The sequence below is a fragment of the Clupea harengus genome, chromosome 23, assembly GCF_900700415.2.
Source record: "Clupea harengus chromosome 23, Ch_v2.0.2, whole genome shotgun sequence".
Classification (NCBI taxonomy): Eukaryota; Metazoa; Chordata; class Actinopteri; order Clupeiformes; family Clupeidae; genus Clupea; species Clupea harengus.
This window is the reverse complement of record NC_045174.1, coordinates 9,039,127-9,055,465: the sequence shown is the minus strand read 5'-3', so window position 1 is coordinate 9,055,465 and position 16,339 is coordinate 9,039,127. Positions and strand designations below refer to the sequence as shown.

At 46.2% G+C, this 16,339-nt stretch overlaps 1 protein-coding gene across 1 annotated transcript in view; it reads left to right on the top strand.

Moving 5' to 3' along the window:
- Positions 1 to 15,069, top strand: part of gabrz (gamma-aminobutyric acid type A receptor subunit zeta) — a 42,197-nt gene extending 27,128 nt beyond the window's left edge. The window contains exons 7-10 of the mRNA XM_031560911.2: positions 2,461 to 2,598; positions 2,981 to 3,133; positions 10,778 to 10,971; positions 11,608 to 15,069. Of these exons, the coding sequence (XP_031416771.1) occupies positions 2,461 to 2,598; positions 2,981 to 3,133; positions 10,778 to 10,971; positions 11,608 to 11,979 (857 nt within the window). The 3' untranslated portion in view covers positions 11,980 to 15,069. The remainder of the gene's footprint in view (positions 1 to 2,460; positions 2,599 to 2,980; positions 3,134 to 10,777; positions 10,972 to 11,607) is intronic.
- Positions 15,070 to 16,339: the final 1,270 nt, after the last annotated feature.

The following is a 16,339-nucleotide window of genomic DNA, read 5'->3' as shown; positions in this document are numbered from 1 at the left end:
TACCTCCAAGGTGCAGGCTTCGTGTTGGAGAGTGAAGGAGTGTTAGCCTACACAACAAATGTGTGTTCATTTGGAAATACCACGGCAGACGACTGTTTATGTAATATGTAAAGGCTTATAAAACTGAATTGAATACAAACAGCGATTTCACGAGGTAAGCCTATTTAATGACCTAGCAATTTGGGAAAAATTATTTAGGGATGAAATTGAGGTCCGAGTGATTTGGCCCTCATTCACACGCAGGTGTGCCAGTCCCCGGCACATCCACACTACATCATTAACCACATAAGTTCGAACTTCTAGCTAACATGGTTCAAACTTACATAGTACCGTGTTGGTCCGAGTACTTCAGACGTTAGTTAGTTTTACGATGCATCAAACCATGTTAGTTCAGTGCTAACTTCCGTCATTTTTTTGGAAAACAACATCCCTGGGTGTCTGTCATGCTTCCTGCATGGAGGGCTCCAGGAGGGTCCCTCATGGTATAAGCCTCTGCTGCCAAAACTACAGAAATCCTTTAGAATTACATTGAATTTGACAGCAAAAAGCACCTGAATGTACACAAATGAATGTAATACCTCAAGTTGCTGCTTCTTGACTAGTTTAAATGATCAGGATTGCACAGTCTGATTGACCTACTGCTAACAGTTTCCAGTGTCTCAAGAATGTGCACTAATTGTGCATTATGGCCCACATCCTGTGCAAGTACAGCATGTTCACTTTTCTAGATTGTTACATACCTTTAGGAAGACCATTACATAAGAACATGGACTGACTTGCATAAGGACATGTTTATGTTCATATTTGGTCATAAACGTTGGTAAACTTTCACCAGCACCTAAGCACACCAGTGGACTGGTGTTCAGAGAATGGCCCTGTAGTGTATGTGGTATGAACATCTTACCCAATATAGTATGGTCTGGAACATATAAAATTAGCATGAGGGATATCCTGAAACTAAATATGTGAAACATCACTGAAATATTTATTCAGTAATGACAAAAATAAAGTCTGTACAACTTATATATGTGCAATGAAATATGTATCATGATGCTTGATTCCCCCCCCCCCTCTTTATTCACTGTATGTTCTCAACCATGTGACTACATTTAAAGCTTTTCCTGGCATGTAATGAATGTTTAAATGCTTTTTATGCTGACTACCTGGAACATATGACAGCAAGAAACGCTTCAGAAAGCACACTTCTATATGAAACATTCAGCATATGTAAAATCCTGTATGGAAGATAGGTGGTGTGGAGGTTAATACACACTTGTGAGATGCATCACATTGAGTAATGACCTGACTCAACAGTTCTCAAAGTTCTCATAAGATAACTTATTGCTCAGTTGATCTCTTCCTGTAGATCTGGGATGGTGCCCATTAAAATGGCAATTAAAAAAAATCATAGAAATTTCACAGTTCACAGTTTTCATACTGACATATTTGATAATATACTTGCTGTAAAAAAATATAATCACCCTCACTATTCTCTTTCGGAAGTCAATTAAGGATTGTAATTAAAACACAGTTGCCAAAACAAATACATCCTTAAATAAAGGAACAGCAGAAGTAGGCTACTTGCTTGGGACTTTTTAGGTTAGGGCTAGGCCTGACGTCCTGACGTGTTTAATTTGTGTCCTAATTTAACTTCCATTTTATCATTGCCACACAATTACACCCCTGTTTCAACGAAGTGGTTGCGTAACGCTGTTGTATCAGCGGAACGCAAGGAGCTATCAGCTATGTAATTAAACAGCAATCTGGCAGCCTAATTAAACACCAAATGACTATAAATGTATCACATCATATGCTATTGCATACTAGCACTGTTACTTGTTCGAATAAAGGTGTGGTTTGGGAGGCTGTTTTTCGGTGTTATTTATTCAAGCTGTATCTGGGGTTTGCTCTATAGCGGTAGATTGAACCGAGGGGAGAGGATCAGGGCACTGTATTCGGTGGAGGGAGAGACTGTAGAGATAAGAGGTAATGGTTTGTAGGGAAAGCATGCACGGTTCCTTTCACCCTTCACAGATCAATTATGCATGCCTTTTTTTCTCCAGCGCAAAAATATGCTCTCTCCTAAGGGGATTCGCGCGCGATACATTGCGGAGAGTCTCAGATAGGCTATAAGGAAAAGCTGTCGCATCTATGGGAAAGGTTCCCCCAATTAAACAAAAATCGCCTTTTAAGTACCTGAACTGTTATATTTAGGTCAACAGCGCCGCCTAGGGGTAGAAGAACGATAATACTGTGCTGTGAATGTTGAGCAACATTGTTCTTGTGACGTTTATGTAGCCTTCTATATCTTTATTTTACATAAAAGTACAAAGAGTTGTATTTCACATATAGATTTATATTTACGTTCATAAAATAAATAATATTCCAAATATTTCAATTTAAATGGTGAAGGATGTTCAGCTCTGTTCAACCATGTTGTGTGCGTGTTTGTTCCTGCAGGGGGGTACAATGTGAAGGATGTTGTGTTTTACTGGACTCGTGGGAACTACTCTGTGAGTGGACTGGACACGCTGCAGCTGGCCCAGTATACCCTGGAGGACTACTACACGTCAGAGTCTGAGGCGGTGTATGAGACAGGTGAGTCATCCACATACAGACACGTGTGCAAAACAACACACACACTCCTTCTTCCACACGTATACACGTGTACATATATAAACATACTTGTACGTGCATGGCAGCACACACACACACACACACACACACACACACATTTTTAGATAGAGAAGTTGAAAAGCATGAATGTAAGAGTGTGTTAGAAAAGAAATCCAGTACCATACACTGTGCTTATTTTCAAATTCTGCATTCTGAACACCATACACTCAACTTGGGGAGTTTTCATCTTAGTGAATCAGTCTGTCGACAGCCAGTGCTTTGACTCCCACAGAGATGACGAACCTAGAGCCTTACCACACACCTCTTCACCTTTCTCTCTGTCTCTCTCTTCTTCTCTCCTCAGGTAACTACCCAAAGCTGATCTTCCACTTCCGTCTGAAGCGCAGCATCCTCTACTTCATCCTGGAGACGTACGTGCCCTCCAGCGCTCTGGTGGTCCTCTCCTGGGTGTCCTTCTGGATCAGCCAATCCTCCGTGCCGGCACGCATCTGCATCGGTAAGGCATTGCCTCTGATCTGGCTGTCACCTGGGTGATTTTCCCCTGCCTTGGCGGTTAACCCTGCTTTGCATTCACCATATGTGCTCCCGGCCTATTTCTTTAATGCTAAAATCCTGCACACTAGAGTGTCCCAGAATGTCATAAATTGTACATTCTGTACACATAATAGTTGTAGAGCAACAATTCACTATGTAGAGTTAATGCAAAGTTCAAGATTAAAAAAAAGAAAAGGAGTTTTGAAATGAAGTGAATGTTTGAGAAGGGAAGTTCCTTATCGCAGTTCACTGCGATATAACAGTATGGTACATGACGTCAGTCATGGGGTACAAATCGAAGCATTTATCTATTCACGCCTGAAAGGCCGCGAGATCTGTCAGTGCGCGCTCCTGGCCCCGCCTGCCAGGAGTACTATAATATCATTACGCGCCCTCAGATCTGCCTCTTTTGAAACTTCGCAAGACGGAGTGAACATCTCCGAGCATATCTCAAACGCTCTACCACAGTCAAAAGAGTTTTGTGTGCTTTCGCTCTCTACGGGTAGGTGAGTTATCTGGGTTCCTTAACCCTCACTAGCTCAGGGCGCTACAAAATTCATTGGCTCTAATTCATTTTGAAAGTAGTGGCTGCTATCCTGGCTGCCTGGCTGGCTAAGTTTCTGACTAGCCTGCTAGCTTGCTAACAACGTGTTCGTTGCAGATAGTGTGCTTGTGTTTTAACATTCTTCTCTACTTTCAGATTGAAAAAAAGATGGCCAGACACTACCCCGACTGCGGTCACGTCCGTCCCAAGGGCGACCGCCACCGTCGGTGCGTGACCTGCCTAGGCAGGGACCACGCAGAGGGCGCGCTTTCGGGCAAAGCCCCTGTCTGTTCCATCTGTGCTAGCCTCCCGCTAGCTAAGGCTACCAGGCGCCTTGCGTTCTGGAAGCGCAAGGACGCCGAGGAGACTGCACTGGTTCCATCTGGGGCTGACGCCCCCGTAGGAATGAGTGCGTCTTCAGCCTTGGACTTGGTGAGCGTGAGCAGTCGCCTTGCAGCGGCAGCTCCGCCCCCGGGTCTCTCCCTGTCTCCGCCGCCTGTCAGCCCTGGGGCTGCGGGCAGCGAGGCTGAGGAGCTTCAACCAAGCGGTGTCCAGCCTGAACTCGTGCTGGACATCAGCCTGGATGATGATAGTCTGCTAGACTTCTCCGATGAGCACAGCTCAATCGCTGAAGCAATGCAGACGAGCCATGACGTTAGGATGCGGGTGGAGACACCTCCTACCTCGTCTCGGCTCCTGGGCCAGCAACTCCACGAGGTTGCGCTGAGAGCAGCCAGCTGCCTCGGGCTCCCTCTCCCTCCCCCTCCCAGTGTGCGGTCCTCGCTGCTGGGCGGGGAGTTCTATGCTGGCTCCGCCGCGTCAGTTCCCAGCTGCATCCCCTTTTTCGAGGAGGTGCACGAGGAACTGCAGGCGACATGGGCGATACCCTACTCGGGCCGAGCCCCGGTGCCGGGGTTCGCGCCCTACATGCAGCTCCACATGGCTAAGGAGAGGGGCTACCTCTCTTTTCCTCAGGTGGAGGATGCAGTAGCGGGCTACCTCGTCCGCATCCCCCACGATGCGTCTCGGCCAGAAGCCTCTCCTGCCCACGCGGGTGGGCAGACACCAGGCTCAGCTGGCAGAGAAGTCCTACTTGGCTGCAGGGCAGGCTGCCTGCACGACCAATACGGCTGCATTGCTACAGCGCTACCAGGCAAAGCTCCTGACTGAGCTTGCCTTGTCGCTGGGGGAAGATCACCCGTCTGTGGCAGAACTCCGTCGCGCGACGGATCTGTCGCTCAGACTAACTCGGTGCACGGCACAGGCACTGGGGAGGGTGATGGGTGCCGCGGTGGCTACCCAGAGGTCTCTGTGGCTATCACTGGCTAAGCTGTCAGACAGAGAAAAAGCACCACTCCTCGACGCCCCGGTCTCTGTCCAGGGCGCCTTCGGGGAGGCAGTGGTCACAATGGCTGCCAAGTTCGAAGAACAGCAGAAGAGCAGAGAGGTATTCCAGGCTTGGATGCCTCGCTTTAGTGGCACGGGTGAGACGTCCTCCTCAGGACACACCACACCCGCACCGGGCCAGAAGAGAAGCGGGTTCCGCTCGCCAGCGCCTCCAGCAAAGGTATCCACCGGGCGAGGCTGGCAGAGACACCCCTTCCGCCCTCCAGCGCAGCCTGCAGCACAGCGGCCAGCTGCGCGCCCTGCCCAGGGCGCAGCCCAGGCTCCGCGGCAGCACTCCGCTCGCCGCGGGCGAGGCAGAGGGAGACCTCAGGCTTCCTGATCGTGACAGTCAGCCACTCGTCACACAGGGGGGAGCGGTGGAGTCCACACCGCCTCCACAGAAATCAGCCCGTCGCTCACATGTGGAAATCATGTCCAGCACGGTAAGCAGGTTTTCACAAGCACCACAATCATATGTCCTAACTCCTGTCCCAGATGGCGCAGTGCCCAGACATGCTTGTGTAACTCCCCCCGCGATGCACACAGTGCAATCGCACCCCCACATTTTTTTTCAAAAACATGAGGGGGCAGCCCCAGATCTCATCTCCCTCCCTAGGCGGAGTGGGTGTAGATCTAGGCTTAGACTCATTGACCATGAGCGGGTTAGTCCCCGACAAATTCAACTCAGAGCACAACCTCCCTGGTTGTGCGGAGAGTTGGCGCGCATGCACAGTGTCACCATGGGTGCTAAAAGACGATCACAAGGGGTTACGTGCTGCAATTCGCCCGTTCCCCTCCGCCATTCAGCAGAGTGATACAGTCTGTGGGGCAGCGAGAACAATCTCACTTCCTACGGAAAGAGATAATCTCCCTGCTCAGACAGAAGGCTATAAGCAGAGTCCCTCCCAAGGAGGGAAATGCAGGCTTCTACAGCCGTTACTTCCTCGTACCCAAAAGAGACGGGAATTATCGGCCAATATTAGATCTACGTGTGTTAAAAAAGGCTGCAGCAGTGCAGGATGGCCATCTAGTGGTGGCGCACCTGTATCGACTGGGCTTTGTTATAAACAGAGAAAAAGGCGTTCTCTGCCCCAGGCAAGTTACGCATTTTCTGGGTATGATCTTAGACTCCACCTCCATGGAGGTCAGGCTGTCTCAAGAACGGATAAATGCCATCAAAACATGCGTGCGCCAGTTCCGACGGGGACAGTCAGTCTCGTCGCTGCGCTGCCAACGCCTGTTAGGGATGATGGCGTCGGCCGCTATAGCGCTCCCGTTGGGGATGTTGCGTATGCGGCCATTCCAAATATGGTACCTGTCTATGAAGCTCAACGCAGTCACAGACAGGCATCGCAGAGTAGTGGTGTCCTCCAGATGCAGGACAGCCCTGGCGATCTGGAGAACCCCCTGGTTTCTCGCCGCGTCGGGCACTATGGCCATAGTGTCGCGTCGCGTGGTGGTGACCACAGGCGCTTCCACCAAAGGCTGGGGAGCTGTCTGCGAAGGGAGAGGCGTGAACGGTCTCTGGTCTGTGACAGAGGCCGCTCCTCACATAAATGTGTTAGAGCTGCGAACAGTAGTCCTAGCTCTACAACACTTTCTGCCCAGGCTGAGTGGTCAGCATGTACTGGTGAGGACGGACAACACTGCGACCTTGGCGTATATAAATCGCCAGGGCGGAGTGCGCTCCCTGTCATTACACCATTGGGCGACTCGCCTGCTCCTGTGGGCAGCAGATCTGGCGTGGGCGGCAGATCTGGTCAATATGTCAGTGCAGCAGCCTTGGGAGCTGCCTCTACGGAGAGACCTCCTAACGCAGGCGCACAGGACAGTGTGGCACCCCCATCCGGAGTGGTGGCGTCTCAGAGCCTGGCACCTGAAAGGTGCAGGCTCATAGCGTCAGGCTTGTCGGACGCGGTGGTGGCTACAATACAGAGTGCCCGAGCTGTATCAACACGGGCTCTGTATACGCTGAAGTGGCGCAGTTTTGAGCGGTGGTGTGCTGCGCGTCAGCACGACCCCATTAACTGCGCGCTGGGCGTTATTCTAGAATTCCTACAGCAGTTGTTTGATGAGGGGAAGGCGGCTTCTACTCTCAAAGTGTACATGGCTGCCATTTCAGCCTGCCACGCAGGCATTAATGGCAGTTCTCCTGGCAGTCACCCGCTAGCGTCACGCTTTATGGCGGGGGTGAGACGGCTCAGGGTGCCAGAGAGACACCTCATACCCTCTTGGGATCTGCTGGTGGTGTTACGTGCTCTCACAGGGCCTCCGTTCGAGCCCCTGGAGACAGTGGACATAAAGTTTGTCTCTTTAAAGACCGCGCTGCTGCTGGCGTTAACGTCAGCAAAACGCGTTGGTGACATGCAAGCCCTGTCAGTCAGTCCATCGTGCCTTCAGTTCTCGATCGCTGGTTACAGAGTGGTTATGCGACCTAATGCTGCTTACACACCTAAAGTGGTGGTAACCCATTCCGCAATCAGGTGATTGAATTGGCAGTTTTCTCACCTCCTCCTTTTGCGTCAGCAGAGGAGGAACGTTTGAATAAGCTCTGTCCAGTGCGCGCTCTCCGCTGTTACGCAGAGCGCACTAGAGCTTTCAGACAGTCAGATCAGCTATTCGTGTGCTTCGGTGCACGCGCAAAAGGCAGACCTCTATCAAAACCGAGCCTCTCCTGTTGGATAGTAGAGGCTATCGTGTTGTCTTATAAGAGCTTGTCTTTAGATCCCCCGGAGAAGTTGCATGGGCACTCTACGCGGGGGGTCTCGTCTTCCTGGGCCTTACTAAAGGGCGTCTCAGTGGAAGATATTTGCAAAGCTGCAAGCTGGAGTTCTCGCCACACTTTCATTAGATTCTATATGTTAGATGTGGCTGAACCTAGTTTTCTTCATAGCGTTCTGCGGGCAAGCGATCTCTGAATCCCTTGGCCTAAGAACGATATATATGATAAGTGTGTTCATTAGTGTCTACATGTTATGTTGCACATGAAACATCCCAGGGTTTTCTTACGGGCGCAGGATCACTGATCCCTGTCGCCTATGATAAAGGTGGCCCTGTTAAATTCATGGTGTTCTGCAGGCAAGCGATCTCTGAATCCCCTGACCTGAGAACGATGTATATGATAAGTGTGTTCATCGGTGTCTACATGTTTGTTGCACATGAAACACTCCAGGGTGGTTTCCTACAGACGCAGGATCGCGATCCTTGCCGCCTATGACAAAGGTTGCCCTGTTAATATGTTCACCGCCAGCGGCCGTATGAACCTCTATGAGGGCAAAGGCTTCAGTAAAGCTGGTGTGTGTAATTGGCTGCCACTGTATTATCACGCGGGAATGTATAGGGTCCCATACTGTTATATCGCAGTGAACTGCGATAAGGAACGTCTCGGTTACTTACGTAACCTCGGTTCCTTAAGCAGGAACCAGATATAACAAAGTTGGCGTGTACAGTGTTACCTTGGATTGATTGTCTTGCTCAGTTTCTTTCCAAGGCAGATCTGAGGGCGCGTAATGATATTATAGTACTCCTGGCAGGCGGGGCCAGGAGCGCGCGCTGACAGATCTCGCGGCCTTTCAGGCGTGAATAGATAAATGCTTCGATTTGTACCCCATGACTGACGTCATGTACCATACTGTTATATCTGGTTCCTGCTTAAGGAACCGAGGTTACGTAAGTAACCGAGACGTTTTGAGATGTAAATGATAGAAACTGCTTATGTCACTGTCTTGGGTTTCCTTGCTCTCAAACACTGCCCCCCCCACCCCGCCACCCGTATGGTTTAACCCACTTTTTGTGCCTGTGTGTGGAGAATCTGGTGGACTCAGCAAGGATTGGGCCTTCCGTCTCCCAGCAGGGCTTCAAGCCAAAGAAATCCCCCAGCATCCTTCATCACAGGCACTGACATATGAACGCAGACAAAAAAGAAAAAATCAGAAAAAGAGGAGTGAGCTGCTGGTCCCTCTGGAAGGTTCCGGCTTAAAACTTTAAGTAAAAGTACAAGTACCTAGGAAAATAAAAGTAAAAGTAAAAGTACTACATCAACAATCCTACTTAAGTAAAAGTAAAAAGTACTTACTTTTAAATGTACTTTAAGTATTAAAAGTAAAAGTACTCACACAATGGGTTGTCTCTCAATGTCTAGGCTGTGCCATTTTGATAAAGAAATAGCTACTGGTAATAAATGCCTCTACAGATGTCACTACTAGTAATAATTATAAGCAACAACATTTGTTAATTGGAAAGGTTGGTGTACTTATTGTGCCTACCATCTGTAATACTGTTCACATTATATCTTACAATTCTGCGGATTGTTATCTATCAGGGATTATTTGCAAAGTTAATACCATTAAGCCAAACCAATAAAGACACCATGTGATATCTTTAAATCTTTTATTTAATTGTAAACGTGTAAAAAAGGGAAACATGGAACATGAAAAACTAATGTTATTGTAAAACTGGACAGAACAAGGCACGCTAGCTTGACATAGCTAACCTACCAGCTTTATCTTACCACTACGTTAAATATATAATTAAGATACAATCATGTTTTTTGATGCTATTGCTGTATGTCAACATGCATTTCGCTAGATAACATTATAATATCATGTCAGTAAACGAATACATATATCAATATTCAAAAGTCAGGGACATTAACTTAGCATAGCAATCAATCTACTTAATTCGATATGCTACTTTAAATTTGAGACAGAAAACGCATTGAAACCTCCAGGAGTCATTCTTGGGGCCTTTGTACTCGAACATATCTTTTAAATAGGGCCAAGGGTGGCTCATATCAGAGGGCTCAGTTCAGGCCGACTCTGGATCCATGTTGAATAGGCAGTAGTCAGGCTGTCTGTTGAATGTTCAGGTATAACAGGCAAAGCTACCGCTAGTGCTGCTGCCAAACGCGCACTCTGATATCATTGGAGTTGCTAGAGCCACCTGATTGGTTTAAACTTCCAAAACAGCAACGCAATCCATAGTTTTGTGTAGGCAACATTTTGGCGAAACTGTGTTCATAAAATGTAACGAGTAACAACACATATTGTAGAAATGTAGCGGAGTAAAAGTATAGATAATAGCTAAAAAATGTAATGGAGTAAAAGTAAAAAGTATGGACTATTATTTTTACTTAAGTAAAGTACAGATACGTAAAAATGTACTTAAGTACAGTAACGAAGTAAAAAATACTTTGTTACATTCCACCACTGGCTGTGGGACAAAGGGTCAAAGCCCACATTAGTCTTTTTACGGCCGGGAAAGAGTTGGCCATTAGGAGCGCACCTAGTCCTAACACTAAAGGCCTTAAAACAGGCCTATAGATACAGCTATACCTGGGGGATGGCTGATATATTTCGTCTGTCTATTGTTGCATATGTTGCATTTAATAATGCCTCATAAGTATGCAGTGTATTGAACAACCCTAGAAAAGGTTAGTTCATCAAGGTAATCAATGGCCGTATCAATGAGTGGTATTTATTGGTTGCACTTATGTTTCATTGATGAATTCTTATAGGAATTGGAATTGTGGTTTGTTTTTAATCAAATGCCACATCATCTCATGCCACATCATGCACCTGAACTTGAAAATATGTTTCATTACGACTTTCATCATTAGGGTATTGAATGTGATTTGGGATGTAATGTAATCAGATATTGTGCTTGTCGGCTATCCAGGTGTCACCACAGTGCTCACCATGACGACCCTGATGATGGGCGCACGCACCTCGCTGCCTAACGCCAACTGCTTCATCAAGGCCATCGACGTCTACCTGGGCATCTGCTTCAGCTTCATCTTCGGCGCTCTGATCGAGTACGCGGTGGCCCACTTCTGCACTTTACACCAGCCCAACTCCGCCCACGCCTACATGGTGAGAGCCAGCCTCCCTCTTCATCTTCATCTTCATCACCAGCCATCACCGCTGTTGTCAGTATCTGTGTAATAGTCCATGTCCTCCTCGCCGCCGCTGTCATTTTGTTCATGTTGTTGTTGAAAGCTGTCATCCTCTAGCTGTTGTCATCTTCATTATGCTTGTCAACACTTCTCCATTCATTTGGTCTGTGCAGTGTAGTCATTGTCATCTCTATCATCATCTTCACCTTCAACCTCACGGCATAAGCCATCCCTTCTGTTATTCACTGGCAAAGGACGCTCAGTCAAGCACACATCCCATGATCCCTTACTCTGGCCATCTCTGCATGTCCTAATGAGACATTAGGGGGTGTATTTGTGTGCACCATGCTGGTGGGTGATGAGGTGTGTTTCTGCATGTTTATTTTTTTTTCTCTTCATAGAAAAGACATGCAGAGGTTATATATTGTAATATATCAATATTGTACAGTACTTAATGATAGCATCGTCAAAAGTACTACGCATAGCATGGGCAGAAATCTTTTCATCCTTATGTTTAAGGAATTTCAATTTTGTAAATGCCAACATTTGTACAGTATACATTCAAAATGCTCAAACTCATATCACCCTGCGTGGTTTTGGGCAAAATGTGCAGTACGGTCAGGAGATGCAGGACCGCGAGGACGAGATGAACGGCGTCGTCACCTCCATCGGCGGGAGCCGTGCACTGCGCGCCCGCAAGCGTGAGGAGGTGCTGAGCCGCAGTGGGAGCACCAGCAGCCCCACACACAGCCTACCCAAGGAGGAGCTGGCCAACGCCCCGGTCCCGGGCCCCCGTATGGACACGGGCCCCCACCCGCGTGGGCGCTGCTTGCGGACCATATTGCAGGTGGGGCGCCTGGTGCGCTTCCTGAACTGCTGCCACGTGGAGAACCCACACTACATCGACAACTACTCACGCCTGACCTTCCCTCTCTCCTTCATCTTCATCAACCTGCTGTACTGGACCTACTACTTGTACTTCTGAGAAGGGAACTGCAGCAGGGCTTGCAGTGAGGCTCTGTGTGTGTGTGTGTGTGAGAGTATGTTTATGTGTGTGTGTGTGTGTGTGTGTGTGTGTGTGTGTGAGAGAGTATGTATATGTGTGTGTGTGTGAGTGTGTGTGTGTGTGTGTGTGTGTGTGTGTATGTGTTGTGGGAGGGTAGATTTGTTAGATTTGTTTGTGAGTTAATTTATTCCATCAATTTCTGTGTGCGCCTGTGTGTTATTTTTTTGACACATTTTGTTTAGGCAACATGCACCATATGCTCATGGTCTTAGTTGTGTGTGTGTGTGTGTGTGTGTGTGTGTGTGTGTGTGTGTGTGTGTGTGTGCGCCTGTTTTAAGTGAGGTTGTATGCTTGTTTCTGAGTCAGTCCTATGTGTGTGTGTGTGTGTGTGTCTGTGTGGGAGCATACCTCTATGCTGGGATAAAGTGGCCTTTGTTTTCCAGAGGAGCTTTACCATTACAGAGAGAAACTAAGCAGGAGCTCTACTCTGCAATAAACCCATCAATATTACATAGAAAGAGAGAAAATGAAAGGGTATAACAAGTGCTATTCATGGGCCTGCACTAGACTTGCACTAGACTTGGCTTGGCTTGGCTTTGAATGTAGTGATGAATTTTACAACCAGACAGCAATATTCAACAAATACACCCAATCCGCAATAAACAAAATTCTCAATATCAAACTGGATTACTTCCATTTAATCCAGTATAGGCTTGGGGATGGTTCTTATAGGTTATTAGAGGTTATTGTGCATTTAGATATCATACTGGCTGCTGCCGAATCAGGCAATCGCAGGACCAAAGACATCACAGATTTCTTATACGGATCAAACAGAAAGGTTTATTTTTTAACTCGGTTGAGTAACCAAATTCGAAAATGTAATTGAGCTTCAGGTTTGTTTTGTATTTAGTACCTATCCATTACAAGGCAGTGCCATGGTTCGCAGGGCAGGCTTCTCTGAATAGCTATCTCTTTTCTTCTCTGTCTGCTTTTTAGTTTAGTCACATACCATTTTATCTCTGTAATTTAAATCAAGATGGTTAGATACGCAAATTGTAGACAGGATTATTTAATCCTGTTCTTTTTTCCAGGGAATCAGTTTGTGTCTTTAATGATCTATTTACAATAATGCATGCCTAGATATCCCTTCCTTCTGTCATGGTGTTGTATTCCTTTGAATTAACCATTGTTTGTCTTCTTGTTTTTTTCCAATCAGAAAGCACTTTTTAAAGAGAAAATTAAGACTAAAATGTCACCAGGCATTCAATTAGTTCATGTGTTATGCCAGGTGGTGTTGTTTATATCTGATTAGATCACATATTGCATAGCCATTCCTATACAACACACCTGGAACTCTTTCTAGTAAGTATTAAGTTATGGGTGAAGACAGAATTACTGTCCCTCATAATGGTCTTAACTGTTCTCTTCTTTGTATATAATTAGTTGTTTAAATTTGACACTTCTCAGAATGGTTGTACATGTTGCTGCCATATTAATCCAGGGAAGAGAGGACGTGAGTTGTACTTGCTTGTTTTATTTTCACCTCTTGATATGATATGCCCTCACTTTATTTACTGTGAATGTGCCACCACTGACAGGTATGCAAACAACATATTTGTGTGTTTTAAAGCTACGCTGTGTAGATAATTATGGTCTTCCTACTGCACTGACAGGCCACTAGCATCTACCGATGTGTTAATCTTACGTTTTAGTTTAATGCTACAATAACGATGTGAATACTTCGGCAATCGGTACGTTCAGGTGGGGGCGGTTTTTGGAGACGTTTGCAAAAATGATGCTTTTGTATAGTGCATGGACGTTTGCATTTTTAAAAAAACTATTTTTTTGAACTGAAATATAGAATCAGGTATGTTTTTCATGCATGAGTAAACAAGAGTGGGTTTAGCTCACCAAGCACCCGCAAACAGCAGCACACGCAGGGGGAGAACTGAATCAAGGTACTTATCAGAGAATACGCTGACTTTATCTAATTTACATTGTAGCTTGGGCTTAAAATAGAATAACGCTGGGCAGTTTTGCAGTGAAACTTGTGCAAGAGTGAAACATTTCCTGGTTTAAATGGATCTCTGCCAATGATAAACGGAGAACATTTACGTTTCTATAAATTCAGTTTTAACTGGCAGGACTCTGATCTGTGCTCTTTCCCCTCGTCCGGTAAGATAACCTTTGTCATGTCAAGTGTCATGTGACCTCATTATCTTAGGATTCTATGGCCCTGCTCTCTGACCAAGACTCTCTTCTTCATGCCATTCAAACTTTTCTCTCTTTCTCTCTCTCGCTGCCTTTTCTTTGTCTTCCCTCTCACTGACTCTTCTTCCCTAATTCCTCCTGATTGATAAGAGGCACACAGTGGAGACCTCCTGAACTCTCTAGATCACTGATCCTGAAAGAGTGAGATAAGATATCAAGTATGGCCAGAACTCAGTTAACTAATCTGAAATTTGGTCCAGTCCTTTGTAGTCTAGTGGCACATTGCAGACCTAAGATCAGTTACATGGTGGATTTCAGGATCAAGTCAGTTAACCTTCCGTTGATTGCATCTCCCTGTTCAATTTTCCATTAACTTCTGCCCCTCTCTCTCTGTCCTAACCCATCACTGTAGACCTACAATAGTGACACAGTTGTAACCATAAGAAAGCCCCATTACTGACTGGTGTAGAGCCATTTGGTGGTGTTGGTGTAGGTGGGGTAGTGTGTCCAACTACCCAGTCCTTTTAGCTATGTACAAAGAGACCTAAGGTAGGGACATAGATTGAGGTTTGCTCACAATTAGGTACCAGGCAGCCCTTTCACAGTCTTCCCATATTCCTTTGCAAGCACCAGCTAATTGCAGGGAGGAACCATATTTGGCCAAATTCTATAGAATGAATAGATCCCTTATTGATTTCCCCAGCCAGCTTTTTGAGATTAGTATTCTCGTTAGAGACAAACTAAGGAGGGAGGATGAAGTTAGAGGTGGGGCCTTTTCCTTTGATGTCTTTCTCCTTACTTTTCTTTAACACACACACACACACACACACACACACACACACACACACACACACACACACACACACACACACACACACACACACACACACACACACACACACACACACACACACACACACAGATAGAGAGAAGGAGAGAGAGAGGGAGAGAGAGAGGGTGCACAGGCAAGGGTTGCAGCCCAAGCTTTTGTGATGCAATTCTTGCAGCCTAGTTTGATATTTGGTCACGGCTAGAAAGTGCCAAATGCTATGCCAAAGTAGTAGTACAGTCCTCCACTCCTCCATCTAATACTGTGCGCTCCTTAATAGCTCACTGCCGTTACATACTATTACCAAACCCAGCTAAATGTTTCTGTAAAACCACCAACGTGTCCGCTAATAGTCAGCACTTAAATACTTCTCTTGACAATCAGTCTGTCATTTCGCTGGTAGTGCAGCGTGGGTAAAACAATCTGAGTTTCTCTGAAGTGTTTAACACCATTAACACCAGGGGGATGCACAATCTAGCCACATGGCGCTCACTGCTAAAAACTGCTAGTGGTTGCGTATGTGTTATCTGCTAGTGGTATCTCCAGTGTATGCCTACTTTATGAATAAGATGAAATACAAGGTAGATTCAGATCCAGGCACAGGAGACCCACTTCCACAGGCAGTCCTGGCCCCATGGGGGTAAGAGTCCCTTGTGATCAGGTCTGAAGGTAAAGAACCATCTCAGTGGGACTGCGCATGTAAACCAGGATGCTTGGAACCAGGCCAGTGTGACTGCAAATGCTACGGATACGATTTGTTGTAGCAGCTTCACTATATGTTTTGGTGTGAAGAACAGTGTTTTTTTTTTCTTTCTCTTGATCCCAGCTCTTCGTAAATATAGCCAGCAAACTTAGTAATGATACCAGTGAACACTAAATTCAAAGGGCAAAGTTTTCTTGTAGGGGGAGCTTTTCGTTTAGAAGACAACACAAGTGTACCTTATGGTTCCCAGTTAAAAAAACAATAACCAAAAAAACATCTCATTTTAAGGAACAGATTCTTAGTACAGCAATACCTTACCCAGCTCACCAGAGAAATGGTACCAAAAAGGTATCCTTGTTGAAGTCTGGCTTGGTTGAAAACTGGTGTAAATACTTAAAGGACACCCTGGTCCTCATGATGATCCTTTTTCCAGATGTCCATCTCTTTGTCATCCCTCTGGCCCAGCTTGGTGTGTGTTAGCAGGTAATACCTCTGGTTCAATATAGCACTAGACTTAGAGAGGTGTAGAGGTCAGTATTTTGTAGATGTTTCAAAATGGTTTTAATACTGTAAATTGCACCACTATGCATGTACAG